This window comes from Penicillium daleae, assembly GCF_028827525.1.
Source record: "Penicillium daleae strain IBT 16125 chromosome Unknown utg000001l_segment0_segment0, whole genome shotgun sequence".
Lineage (NCBI taxonomy): Eukaryota > Fungi > Ascomycota > Eurotiomycetes > Eurotiales > Aspergillaceae > Penicillium > Penicillium daleae.
Window position 1 is genome coordinate 2,133,110 of NW_026623149.1, and position 13,827 is coordinate 2,146,936.

Sequence of the window (13,827 nt, forward strand, 5' to 3'; positions counted from 1 at the left end):
AAATACGGGGGAAGTACCTTCAGAGCACACTTCGTCATGATTTTTTCTCCTCAATGAAGTTTGCTGCGAATTCTCAGTAGAATGCTCAAGTCTGTTGATCTAAAATTTGTCTTAAACTACGAACAAGTTTATATACCAAGAGAAGTTTACGCTTATCTGTTCCTCATTAACATCCAATCGGTCACACATGCCCAGTAAGTTAGTATGGGATAAGGTTCAAATTAGGAATCGGGATGTTCCACCACTAACAAGGATTATGTTACTTAATTCAACGATTATGTTTTGAGATACTTTAACTCGTGTTTCAATATCCAATGTAAATATGATACAGTCAATGAGTTGAGAAATAACTTTACATAATTGAACGATTATGGTCACCGAGTGTTGCCTACCGAGCCAGGATGACCGGGGTCGGTGGAGTGGAGACATGTAATCGATCGATTACCTGAGTGCTCACCAACCGAACAATGACAGACTTCCTTCGTAGTCTGTCGTTGGATTTTGCTCGAGCAAAACCTCGTGCCTCCAATTACCTCTATTAAAGGGGTTGAAGTCCTGCGCAATGAGTAGCACCATCCATTGGAATTTTTACGAGTCAATATGGCACCGCCGAGACAGATTAATATTGCCGTAATTGGTAAGAGGATTAATTCAATAACTCAAGGCTGCACCGAACAAGTGAATTAATGACAATATCGCGACAGGGGCCGGTGGGGTTGGTTCATGCTTCCTTTCGCAGTTAGCATGGCTTGCGAAAAACCAGAAATCGACGCGACTCAGCCTTTGCTACATTGCGACAATCGATGGGGCGCTTTATAGTCAAGACTACGCCGACATTAATATTGAAACCGCTCTACCGACATTGGAGGCAAAGGGATATGCATTACCTTCTGTTGCGGAAACAATTGAATATCTGGCTGGTGCGCCACATAAGGTCATATTGGTGGATAATACCAGCTCTGGTGCTATCGCAGAAGCCTACCCCGAATTCTTGAGACGAGGAGTAAGCATCATCACACCAAACAAGAAGGCCTTCTCTGGAAGCTACGAACTTTGGCAAGACATCTTCAGCGCGGCTCAATCAGGGGGCTCTATGGTGTATCATGAGTCTTCCGTTGGGGCTGGGATGCCTGTTATCTCCACACTGAAAGAACTGGTTCAGACTGGAGACGAAGTCACTCGTATAGAGGGTGTCTTCAGCGGGACAATGTCCTTCCTTTTTAACCAATTCTCCCCAACAACTGGCCAAGCTGGAAAGTGGTCAGAGACTGTGAAAAAGGCAAAGGAGCTTGGATACACCGAGCCAGACCCTCGAGATGATCTCAATGGCCTCGATGTTGCTCGAAAGCTGACTATCTTGGGTCGCTTGGCTGGTCTCCCGATCGAGTCTCCAGCGTCGTTTCCAGTTCAAAGTCTGATCCCCGAAGAGTTGAACAATTGTGCCACTCGCTTTGAGTTTCTCTCTAGGTTGCATGAGTTTGATGACCGTATGGAAAATAAGAAGTATCTCGCCAAGAAAGCGGGAAAGGTTCTACGGTACGTTGGGAGCATCGAGATGGGCACGAGAAACGTCAAAGTCGGGATGGAGATGTTTGATCCTACGCATGCTATTGCTGCATTGAAGGGAAGTGATAATATCATCAGCTTCTACACGAAGAGATATGGCGAGATGCCTCTGACTATTCGAGGTGCTGGCGCAGGCGGAGATGTCACGGCAATGGGTGTGACGGGTGACTTACTCAAGATTCTTTGTCAAATGAGTTAGGAAGATATTGCGTTTGCTTTAGCAATTCTTGTTTCCCTAAAAGTAGTCTGATGTATTTTCATAAGTTCAATGGCGATGATGGGTGTAGTATGCGCCCTTGGAAGGCTGCTCATGTGACGGGATCATGACCGTTGCCCACCAACGGCAGGTGCCCCTTCCTCTTGATGAAAGGTCTCTTTACAAGACACTTTCTTCCGGCAATGCCACCTCCCTCCTTCTCCCATTCCCACTGATCTACACTGAATCATTCCATCACATCCTGTCTGTCCCCTCCCTGTTTCTTACTGCCCTTTGTCTTGCTTTCCTGGTTGGAGGTTGCGGCGGCGTTCGTAGTCTGGTTCTTGGTTGGACAGTTACGAGAGATATGACCCTGTTCACGGCAGACGAAGCAACGGCCCTCTTTCAGCAAAGCAGCTTTCTCCTTGTCGTCGAGGTGGTTCGTGGGCTTCCGGTCCTGGGAGTTCGAGTTCGCGTTTGGATGGTTAGAAGCGTTTCCTCCAGTTCGGTTGTTCTTGTTGCGGTTCTCGGCACGGTTCGCGATCTGCTGGGAAATCAAACGGGAAGCGATCTGACACTTCTGTACGAATTCGTCAAGGGAAACAGAGCTTTGGCCTGCATCAATCATCACCTGGTTTTGGAGCAGAGCTGGCAACTTGCGGTAAAGGTCACGCTTGCGGAGATCTGCTGGCTGGTCGGATTCCTCTGCCAGGTAAGTAAATTCTGCAAGGAAGTCACCGAAATCCTGCTTTGGGTCCATCTTGAGAGTGAGGTACTCATCACGAGCTACCTGCTGATGATTCGGATCGTGGAACACACTTTGCAAGTGGTCAAAGACGTCCTGGACGGTCTGATAGGTAGCGGTTGCATCTTCCTGCATCCGAGGTTTGATGTGTCTTAGAGCCTTTCCTTCACATCGGCTGTTCACATACGCGAGCTGATGGGCGGCAGTCGGATAATAGTCTTCGTTCAGTAGAAGCTTTCGCTTCATCTCGGTCTTCCAGTCCTTGAACTTCACATTCTTGCCGTCACTAAACATCGGGGGGTCGGGCATCTTTGTCGACCTCTTGCTTCCGGTCTGGGATGGTGCAGGGGATCCTCGATCATCGGTCATCTGGTTCGGGTTGGCAACGGATAGGCCCATCAGGCGCATCACGGTCATTAGGCTGTCACGTTCACCACGTAGGGTAGCTATCTCCTTGCGGGTATCGTCGAGTTCCGTACGCAAGCGAGCGTATTCCTCCTCCATGTCAGGTCCGGCAGGGGCCATTCGGTCTTCCAAAGCAGCTAGCTGCTCACGTAGGCGCATAGTCTCGCCCGTATGCTCCAAATCCTTCTGCTCTTGAGTAATCCGTAGCTCATCAATCTGGCCTTGACGCCTCTGCAGTAAACGCCAGGCAGTCTCTGGTTCGGCCTTAATCCAGGCGATCAGTTAGTCAACGGTGTTTATCTCAACCGCGGTATCATCCTGCTGGGCTCCGAATACCAGCGAGGTTCTGCGTGCGCTCTTCTCTCGTCTCGAGCGACTTCGTTCGGTCACCTTCTCAGCCATTTTCTACAGAGATTCGGGGTTCTTCGGTTCGGTTTAAAAGGAGGGAGTTACCGGGTAGCAGTAGATCGCGTGTGTACGCGTTTCCTCGCTCAGCCAGTCAACTGGAAAGAGATAAAGAAGAAGAGACTTAGTTGAATGTCACGAGCCAGGCAAAAAGAGCTGAATGCTTCGATTCGGTGCGTCTAACGAAAACAACTAAGTCTGGAGAAGAAGAAGAAGAAGAAGAAGAAGAAGAAAACTACGAGGGTGCGAACAGGGCCTTTTTGTTTACCTGCCCCAGGCCCCTTCCTATTTCGGAAGCTCGCGCCTTCCCATTTCCATGAACTTCTCAGAACGGAAAATTCCAACAAAACTCACCATGGTCGCAGGTTCAAATCTCGCATCCGCCATATTCGTCACATTGGAGGGCAAAGGCTCAGACACGATGGTATCCAGACGAGGCCTATCTTGTCTGCTAATCGATTCTATGGTTGATACACCGTGTATCCTCCATCTCAGGCCGACATCCCGGGCAGGTGAAATTTGTGAGCTGGGACCGATTCTCCGTTTGGCGGAAGAAAGTCAGGGAACGGTGGGTAATTTGAAATGCTTCGAAGGCCGAGATCATCAAGCTGACCTTCTTGTTGTTGAAGCACGAGCCCCATGCCAGTAACTTGAACTTTTAAAGGAAAGAGAAAAATAGCTAACTTATAAATCCAGCAAATTAGCACGGATAGATAAAGCAGCAGGATGGAGGAAGAAGGGGAAAGGTTATTGAGCAGATCATCATATGTTGAGAGAATTAATGGCCCGCTATTCTTATAGTCCAGGAGAACGATTTCAGACGCATATCTGCTCACTTCGAGTTGGACCGAAAACACGTTCCCTTGAAAGCTACTTTCTGCTCTCAAAATAGCCCGGGATTAGGTTGAATCCGGGCCTCTCGGACTTGAATCAACTGCAACTCTTGTCATCATTGAATGTGCTCATTATCGTCCTTAAATAATCGTATCTGGTCGCGACTGCGACGATAGCGTCAGCATCGTTCTACGAGGTCAATGCCGTTTTGCCGAGAGATCCCCAGCCCCGAGCGCCGATAGGTGTTTAGTCACGTGCACATCTGGGTGGGTTTACTTCGGAACAAGATTGCCAAAGATTCCATGACGTCGCCTGGACGAATCCCTAGTTGCATTCGCGTTTTACACGTACAGCATTTATGGACCGAGATGAGATCGAACAAACCCTGCGCCGGAAGCGTAAGCCACAGGAGAAGGCTTGCTATCCTTGCCACAGGCGCAAGGTCCGTTGCAATCATGGCCAACCGTGCAGCACATGTGAGAGGCGGGGCCACCCCGAAATCTGTTCCTACTCCTTCGGCCTGACTGCAGCGACCAAGCGTCATGATAGACGATCTAGGCTTGAAGTTGATAATCCTCTGCAAGCTACACCAGTGACTGAATCCGCTATCTCCCGACAAAATAGCCCCCAAGAGGCCGTAGGCTCGAGCACAGATAGGAGAATTTTGTCCTCTTCCACCTTGCTTCGTCCATCCCTCGACCCTTCAGCTGGCGAATCTAACGCAGGGAGCCCATCCAACTTTGCAAATGGCACCTGTCCGGTTGACGAAGTAACTATGCCAGCAGAGCTCACATACGAAGGGGACAACTCTATCGTTGCCATGCTACGACAACACGCCAATGACCTGCCGTCATCCTCAAGGATTCGAGATGCCCGCGTGTTTTTTGGCCTACAAAATTCCTTTAGCAGCGATCCTCTGTTTACTCTCCCGACATTACAGCAGCGATGGGAGAGCTTACTGAGCCTCTCACCCCAGAATGAAGAGATTCATAGGTAATAGATCTGTTCACTCCTTATTTCTGCTCCTTTCATATTTTACATTCCAAATAGGATGATGGGTGAAGAGTTTCATCATGATGTTCTAATACTGCTTCTAAATGAACAGTGCAACTTACTGGGCTTTATCATAGGTTCTTCCCTTCTTACCGGCATACCGCATATCCGTTCATGCCGTTCCTCGTCGACATCAACTGCTTTGAACTCCGTATGTGTAAATACATCAAAAGCAGGGCGGCTGGGGAGCTACAGGACAAATCACATCTTTCAGAACCATGGGTCAGTGATGAAGGCATTACGTTCGTTGCTCTCCTTCTGGCTACCCTTTCCTGTGGTTCCCATTTCTCGACCCTGCCCGTCACCCAACGATGCGAGACATCTCGAGATTTTGGTAAGTCCAACTGAGTATGGGACTCCTTTCAATCAAGAATTTTGGAATACTGACACTTTACCAAGTGAGACGAGCATTTCAAGTCCTGCAACTGGCTAACTACATGTTGCGCCCATCTCTCAACGCAGTACAGACACTATTGATATTAGGAAATACGCTTCAGAATATTGGGCAATCCGATGGCGCCTGGATTCTATTAGGGACGACTGTCAGACTGTCGCAGGCGCTTGGGCTACACACCGAGAATGGTGGTGGCCAATCTGGACTAGATAGCGCAAACAGAAGAGCTTTATGGTATGTCCACCCAACTCTCGTGGATGCGAAAAGACACACGCACACGTTGGAACAACGCTTCATGTAACTCACGCTTGGCCACCCATTCAGGGCTGCCGTTGTCTGGCAGGACTGCTTTCTGAGCGTATGCCATGGTCGGCCGGCCAGCGTTTCGAACGTTCAAGTGCAAAGCTTATGCCACAGCAACGCTTCCAGGTCTACTCTTTCCTACGTCGAAGTAATGTGCTCCGTAGCATATATTTGCTTCGAAGTGACGGAAAGCAAACCAGACATGGAGCGTTCTGTACGTCTCCTGCAAACTATAGACGATTGTAGCTCACATGCGCAACCATATCTGCAAAACCGTGATTCGTGCTGCAACTTACAAGAGCTTCTTGAACACCTTGCGCTGGAGATTAATATCTCGTTTGCTATCTGTTTCCTATGTCGACCTGCTATCAAAAAGTCTACCCCGATGTCCCATAGCGACGTCCACCAGTTCCTCGTCACGCGAGCGAAAAAGGGCCTTCAGGATATATTGAAGGCATTCCTTGATTTTCAGGCGTTGAGTATCGTTCCGCATCGGAACTGGTCGATGATTCACTCTGCTCTTACGTCAATCTTGCTACTCAGCATCTGGGAGGAGACAAGGAATGATTCAAAATTTCGGGACCTTCAGGGGAGCGTACTCAAAGTTCTCTTGGAAACCAGTCAACGTGATGCCGATTTAGACGCAAATCTCGAGCACCATTGCCATAGGACCCATTGGCTGTCCAGTAGACACGTCCGGGCGCTTATGAATTTGCTGGAAACCCTTTGCAACACCTCATGGTCAACAACAGGAACCTCTCCTAACCCGGCGTCTCACATGCCTGAACAACAAGGTCCGACAGGAGCCCAAATATCGGATAATACCTTATCCACAGGTTTCTGTTCGATGCCGGATCAAATATCTGCCACACTTGGTCAAAGGTGAGCAGAGCTCCCGCGGCTTAGGAAATCCTGGTAAAGAAGTTGCTGATACTGCAAATAGCGCTCCAGATGAGGGTTACCAGTTTCCTTGGATATCCTCTGATCTGTCACCCGTCGCATACGTTGACGAAATTATGAATAGTGAGCACCGACGATGAGAGATACTGAAATCTGTGCTAACGACTAATATAGCGCTATTCTATGATACATCTGCGTTTAAAGAATTTTTATAATAAAACATATTGTCTCTGTCAGTATGTTTACGAACGCCGCCCTCAAACCTATATGCGCTATGTCAGACTACACCTAAGCTTCATGTCTCTGGTGCCTGTTCGATATTGCATTTACAGCTTAATTCTTAGAAATAAATGACTATTCCAGTGAGATAGATCTGTTCCCTATTGGCCAAATAGCGCTGCAATATTGATATGATTAATATTCAGAAAGTAGTTATTTTTAGCAAGTTCCGAAGCACTAGTTTATACTCGGAAAGATTCTAATAGAGAATTAATTCTATTAACTCTGCCACCTAGCGGCGCTCTTTTCGGCAGTGAACAATTTTCCGGCTCAAAAGTATCCTGGGCTATGTCCATGCTCTTCGGTCCACCCACACCGTTTCCTGCTTCATTCCCGTTAAGCGGTGTGGGTCGAAGGGCATGGAAATATACAAGCCCAAATGGGGTTGGTGTTCTTGCGGTCCATCTCCTGTCAATTTATATGATAAAGAGATACGCATGTCTATATTAGTATAATGGTCATTTCCTCTGATGTATAGTTGTTCTTTTGAAGTTAAAATGCAACAAATTACAGAGAAGAATTTTTTGGATTTGGCAGATCACATCTAGTGCTGATTCGTCTATGCCACAAGGCGTTTACCGTGGCTGCAGAAGGAACAAAACAAAGAACCATCCCAATCGTTCACGGTGAAGGACTCTGGCAACCCCAGTGTACTTATAATTTCTATCATCTCATCATCCGAGGAAACATCCATACAACTCCTGATCTCCTCATCAACATTGACAATGCTAGGCATTATTTACTTTAAGTGTTGTTCTTCGTGACCTTCCCCGGCGGAGGCGTTTCGTGACATTTTGCGCGCATAACGAACGGGATGATTAGTATGTGGCATTGTGGGAAACGTCGTCTCATCCGATACCTCAATTGAGAAATCCGACGGTATAGCTGAATATCGATTCCCAATCTCACCTAAAGCGTACATGTTTCATCTTCCTGTGGAAATTGGATATGCGACAATGTCCAGTCGAGAAGTCTAGACAAGCATAAATATACAAGTGGGTCGACTAGGACTTTTTCGCACCAGGCCGTGACCCAATACTTACTCTGGTATATTGCTGAATACGTTGCTTGCGAGTCATCCTTGCTAGGCGTTGAGAATTTGTCTCAACCAGATGACTGTGGAGAGATTTTAAAATGAGAGGCAAGGCAATAAACGATAGTTTGTGAAAGGAAATTTAGCTAGTCCTAGCAAGAGCGTTGCTATCCTTTAGATTTACATTCCGATTGGGAGATGCATCACTCTAACCAGCATTTTCGTAACGTACTTAACTCCTTCAGGCTTCAGCGTATAATTGGTTCCGAAAATCCGGGGAATATAATGGTTCTTGTCTGAGTAACGCTTGCAAGTTTCCAGAATAAGCATCTCATGGCTGGGACAAGGTAAGACAGATAATACTTATCAAGCACATTAGTAACTTTTAAGGGGTGTGGGTATATCCAAGACATACTGATAATGTATCAAAATGAACTGCTCATATGATTTCACGGCGGACGGAAATCGTAGCGTATCTGATCTGATATAGTTGTGAAAACAGAAGCCACGGAAGCTGTGGCCCACTGATCTAACTCTGCTTCTACCCCTCTGATCTCATCGGTTACCGTCCTGAAATCGACGAGAGAAAAGCCGAGAATGAGGAGACGGACTGTAAAGGAGAATGGAGACATCTATAGCGAATAATGCGACGCGAAGCTGGACACCGAAGAGTTGAGCCAAAGTGCTTCTGCTCAACATACCGAACGCCTGGGAAATGTGAGAGTTATAGTTGAAGTCCTCATCAATAGTTGATAATATGTCATTCGTTGCTTTTTCATTCGTGCTTCTTCTAGCCGGCATGATTATCTGATGATTGGCATTGTCCGGTGAGTAGAACCGAGTCCTGCGAAATTGACAGCGAACCGTTTGCCAAATCAAAGTCAAACAGGGACTAGATCCATCAGATATCAGAATCGTACCCAGGAATGATCGCGAAACACGACATACAACCGCGCCCGCCCTCCCGTGCAACAAATCACTTTCCTCGGGGCTTCACTTAATCTCGGAGTCTTGGGGGGGGGGGGGGGGGGGTCGGGTTCTTACGAATAGTGAATATCCACCCAGCCGTATGTGAGTATGGGACCGAGAAATGTCTCATGAGTGGAAATATCGCCGAGATCTTGATCGATCGGCCATCGGCGCTCGGGGCTCGGGGCTCGGAGCGTCGGGGCTAGACGGGTATCGGGCCGTGTAGAACGATGATGCCCATCGTCGTAGTCCAGTTGCGACTATTTAAGGATGGTTGCGGACACGCCAAACAACAACAAGAACAAGAGCTGAAGTTCATCCAAGTCCGTCCATCTATTCTATTGGGAATCAGCCTAGCTTAACGCGCAAAAACCAGTCAACAAATCTATTTGCTCAGCAATCGTCTCTGCCCTAGTGCCCACCAGAGCGACGGATCTGACTCTACTTCACCAACAATGGCTCCCACGAGAGATAGAGACCCAGAGCCTCCGCACTTGAGCTTCCGCACCTTTGTGGACTCTCTCCGGGACGACAACGATCTGGTGGAAGTGAACGACCACGTCGACCCGAACCTCGAGGCGGCAGCAATTACTCGTCTCGTCTGTGAGACTAATGACAAGGCCCCGCTGTTCAATAACGTCCTTGGGGCCAAGAATGGCTTTTTCCGCATCCTTGGAGCTCCTGCTTCGCTACGCCAGTCCAAAACGCAACGCTTCGGGCGCATCGCGCGACACCTGGCCCTGCCCCCCGACTCTAGCGCCAGTGCCATCATGGAGAAGTTGCTCTCCGTCGGGTCGCAGGAGCTGATTGATCCTGTTACAGTCGAGTCGGGCCCTGTCAAGGAGAACAGCATCGAAGGTGACGATATCGACTTAACGGCCATCCCAGCTCCCATGGTGCACGAGACCGATGGCGGCAAGTATATTGGCACCTACGGGGTAAACGTTCTCGCAGCGCCCGATGGCCAATGGGTCAACTGGTCCATCAACCGAGCCATGATCGTGGGTAAGCGCACCATGACTGGTGCGTGCTACCCGCCCCAGCACAACTGGCAGATCGTCAACAAGTGGCGGGAGATCGGCCAGGACGCGCCATGGGCGTTCGCGTTTGGTGTCCCCCCAGCAGCCGCCATGGTGGCAGCCATGCCCATTCCAGACGGTGTCAGCGAAGCTGCCTATGTCGGCGCCTTGAGTGGGGAACCTCTGAAGCTGGTCAAATGCGACACAAACAACCTCTATGTCCCAGCCAATGCAGAGATTGTCTTTGAAGGCACCATCTCAATCACCGAACAGGTCCCTGAGGGTCCTTACAGTGAGATGCATGGAGTCAACTTTCCTGGAGACTCCCGCATGATGCCAGTGTTCAAGGTCAACAAGATTACCTACCGCAACAATGCCATTCTTCCCCTTTCGGCCACGGGCAGACTAACAGACGAAACGGTGAGCCTAACCCTGGTGACAATTAAAGATAGATGTCCCGTTGCTCTAGTGGCTTTAGCTGACCGATTTGCAACAGCAATCCTTGGGAGGTCTACTCTCGGCAGCTGAAGTCTTGAAGCTCTGCCGGGCTGCCGACTTACCAATTCTGCAAGCTAGCTCGCCGCTCATCTCTCAGTGCACTTGGGTCGCGCTTCAAGTTGATGGAACCCGACTTCGGGCCATGAAGATCACTCCGAAGGAGTTGGCCGAGCTTGTCGCTAATGTCGTGTTCAAGTCCAAGGCCGGAGTGCCATTCCACCGCCTCCTTCTGGTCGGCGAGGACATCGACGTTCATGATGATGCAGACATCATGTGGGCATTCTCCACACGGTGCCGACCCGGGTTGGACGAGTATCCCTACGAAGATGTCAAAGGCTTCGCACTTATTCCTTATATGGCGCATGGGAACGGCAACCCTACTAAAGGCGGCAAGATAGTCTGTGATGCGTTATTCCCTGTCGAATATACCACGGGCAGAGACTGGGTCAACACGAGCTTTCGCCAAGGTTATCCAAAATGTCTGCAAGACAAGATTTTGGCCTGCTGGGAGAAGCGGGGATTTAGCAAGCTGGACTAGCCTCTGACTTACCTCCGGGGCTGACAACAAGCGGCACTCCCATCCTAAACCCCCTCTTGTCGTATATCATGGGTTTGGTGAATACGGGAATTATCCTTTCCGACCTTCTAGCAAGGATTCAAGAGGCCGACCAGGGATCTCCGGGGATCAATGTTAGTGCTCAACGGCAGTGCTCGGTGTTATTATTAGCTGTACTATCTGTATTTTTCTGAATTTCCGAGAGAATGCACCGCAATTATTATTTCCTTGTCCAGCTACCCAAATTCCGTGCTTGAGGCGTGGTCTAAATGGCAGGACTCATTGCCATCCAAGGACACGCTTCACATAAAATCTAGCAATTCTTAACGCCCATCAATATGCCATTCTATGATATCCAGCATGGTGTCTCCTTCACGAACGAGCTGCGCGACGGAATCGCACCGGCCATTGGAGAGGGGCCCATCTACCAGGACCTTTACGACGATGATTCTCTTCGTCCACGTTCAATTCACCGACTTCAAGATGCGCTAAAATTATCAGAAGCATATGGATATTGAATGTGTACTAAATAACCCGGTATCTATCGAAAAACGACTGGTATGATTGCTTTCTAACAGACTAGAATGAGGAACTTGCCCTGGAAGGGAACGCCGACTTTGTCTGTACTGGAAAATATTGAGATTCACAAGAATCATGTTGACGAGCAACGCTCAAGTTGATGAGAATGTCCTTCCTTCGCTTAGCTATCCAGATACGTGCTTTCTGGCTATTGGTCGCCCCCTCATGGATACTAAGCAAGGTCATAGAACGATATCATCGTTCCTCATAGCAAGAATGATCTTAATAGCGTTTATTTTTCCTAAATGTCTCAATTCTGGGATCATGGTGTACGGCTTCACGCTGTTACGCCCCTGCAGCCGCGACTTGCTGATGGGCACCGAGAGCCGCGTACTAGCTAACCGTGCTCGATGACCAATTGTGGTCGCACACTCTATCGTAGAGGGTGCTCGTTGCAGTCCGTTGCCCGAAAATCAAGGGAAATTCTATGTGCGGGTTCTGGAATGAACGATAACAACTGTGGCCCTGGGCGAATCGTGTGCAGCGCGGGAAATTCCTCTACCTTTGCGGAGGAAGCCGGTGGAGCTGCAGAGCGACCGCATGGGGAGTATAATCAAAGATTGTGTAGTTTTGTGAGGGGGACTTCCGAGGCGAGGGAGCCATTAGAGGATATTGCCCCAGTATGCCCATCAGCGCTCGGAGAAAAGCATACCAGTAAAGTTCAAGAGGGGATGAGAGTTGTACGCACTTGGCATAGTATGCGAGAAATATGAAATACGTATTAGTTCTAATATTTTACCGGTTGGAAGTCAAAATATACCCCTTTGCCAAAACGTTCAACCTCGAACTAGTCGAAGATGCTTCACATGGTAGTATGCTAACACACACCAATGCCTGTACCCCGTGAGTTTTTGCATCTCTTCCTGAAGAATGTTACGTCACTCCCAGAGTTGCCACAACGCGAAGAGTCTAAATGATTTATCACTCTATCACTCCTCCAGTTTAGTGAGCGAAGTAGCCTATTCCCGAGCATAAATGCAATTTCTTGATGTGGTATCTAATCTATTTAATCGATAACGCCGATGATAATGCAAGACATCCGTATAGACCAAGCCGATTGCTTCTGCATGAGACCTCAACGCTCTGCATGAGACCTCAACGCTCTGCATGCTACCAACCCTCCCACCTCGCAAAGTCCTCAGTGTCCAAATCGAAAAGGTCTAGCATGCGTCCTACGCTCTGGTCGACCAATTCATCCACGGACGCTGCCCGGATATAGTAAGCCGGAACAGGAGGGAAGATGATGGCGCCCGCGCGGGATACTTCCAACATGTTGCGCAGATGAATATCGCTTAACGGGGTTTCCCGAGCGACCAAGACCAGGCGTCGTCGCTCTTTAAGCATAACATCGGCGGTGCGAGCGATCAGATCATCGCAGAACCCGCTATGGATTGCTGCAAGGGTCTTCATGCTGCACGGAACAACGATCATTCCATCAGCTTTGAAGGAGCCGCTTGAGATGGGAGCTGCCATATCGTTGATCGAGTGGAAATAGTCGGCAAGTGCTTTTACATTCGACGGGTGATAGTCAGTCTCGTACTTGATGGTTGCCTCGGCCCATTTGCTCATCACGAGGTGCGTCTCCACATTTAACTTGCGCAAGGCAATCAGTGCTTTTATTCCTAGGATGGCCCCAGTTGCTCCGGTCATAGCAACAACGATCCGCTTGCGGCGCTGAGACAGGGGCCGCTGGGCAGGTGAAGATTGTTCAATCTTCTCCGACGGCATAGTTTCCTCGGTTGAACTTCCACCAGGGAAACCGCGACTGGAGTTTGGGGAGTGGGTGCCGGAGAACAAAGAAAGCATAGGTGTTGGAATTGATGGTAGGCTGGTTTTGATGTTCGAGTGGTGTCGATTCTCCAAAGACTTAGGTTTTTAATGTGAGGATGATGGTGAGTGTTGAGGTGTGCTTCATAGCTTGGGAGGACCAACTCTTATATCTTGGGCTGTGGCAATCGTTGCAGTCGGAAGACCCGGCAGTAGCGTTAATTTAAATCATGGAATACCTTTCAATCATGGAATATACCCACTGAAAGTCACGGCGATTAAGTCCCGAGCGCCGAGAATCCAGCAGGATTACTCCTAAGGGCTGA

The 13,827-nt window shown here is 48.8% G+C and overlaps 6 protein-coding genes across 6 annotated transcripts; 4 read left to right on the plus strand and 2 right to left on the minus strand.

Annotated features, from left to right (window-relative positions):
• Positions 1-600: 600 nt before the first annotated feature.
• On the plus strand, positions 601-1,765 carry N7458_000657 (homoserine dehydrogenase-domain-containing protein; the record flags this gene model as incomplete). The annotated part of the gene is made up of 2 exons (XM_056904051.1): positions 601-637; positions 705-1,765. 2 exons carry the CDS (start codon positions 601-603, stop codon positions 1,763-1,765), a joined length of 1,098 nt encoding a protein of 365 aa, XP_056771818.1.
• A 244-nt stretch (positions 1,766-2,009) lies between these two features.
• Positions 2,010-3,674, minus strand: N7458_000658 (uncharacterized protein; the record flags this gene model as incomplete). Its single annotated transcript, XM_056904052.1, has 2 exons — positions 2,010-3,176; positions 3,672-3,674. 2 exons carry the CDS (start codon positions 3,672-3,674, stop codon positions 2,010-2,012), a joined length of 1,170 nt encoding a protein of 389 aa, XP_056771819.1.
• Positions 3,675-4,509: 835 nt separating this feature from the next.
• On the plus strand, positions 4,510-6,988 carry N7458_000659 (Zn(II)2Cys6 transcription factor; the record flags this gene model as incomplete). Its single annotated transcript, XM_056904053.1, has 5 exons — positions 4,510-5,144; positions 5,282-5,538; positions 5,604-5,895; positions 5,923-6,783; positions 6,976-6,988. 5 exons carry the CDS (start codon positions 4,510-4,512, stop codon positions 6,986-6,988), a joined length of 2,058 nt encoding a protein of 685 aa, XP_056771820.1.
• A 2,549-nt stretch (positions 6,989-9,537) lies between these two features.
• N7458_000660 (UbiD family decarboxylase) lies at positions 9,538-11,137 on the plus strand (the record flags this gene model as incomplete). The annotated part of the gene is made up of 2 exons (XM_056904054.1): positions 9,538-10,521; positions 10,598-11,137. 2 exons carry the CDS (start codon positions 9,538-9,540, stop codon positions 11,135-11,137), a joined length of 1,524 nt encoding a protein of 507 aa, XP_056771821.1.
• Positions 11,138-11,493: 356 nt separating this feature from the next.
• N7458_000661 (uncharacterized protein) lies at positions 11,494-11,673 on the plus strand (the record flags this gene model as incomplete). Its single annotated transcript, XM_056904055.1, has 1 exon — positions 11,494-11,673. The coding sequence occupies one exon, from the start codon at positions 11,494-11,496 to the stop codon at positions 11,671-11,673; it is 180 nt and encodes a 59-aa protein (XP_056771822.1).
• Positions 11,674-12,844: 1,171 nt separating this feature from the next.
• Positions 12,845-13,540, minus strand: N7458_000662 (UbiX family flavin prenyltransferase; the record flags this gene model as incomplete). Its single annotated transcript, XM_056904056.1, has 1 exon — positions 12,845-13,540. The coding sequence occupies one exon, from the start codon at positions 13,538-13,540 to the stop codon at positions 12,845-12,847; it is 696 nt and encodes a 231-aa protein (XP_056771823.1).
• Between the last annotated feature and the right edge of the window lie 287 nt (positions 13,541-13,827).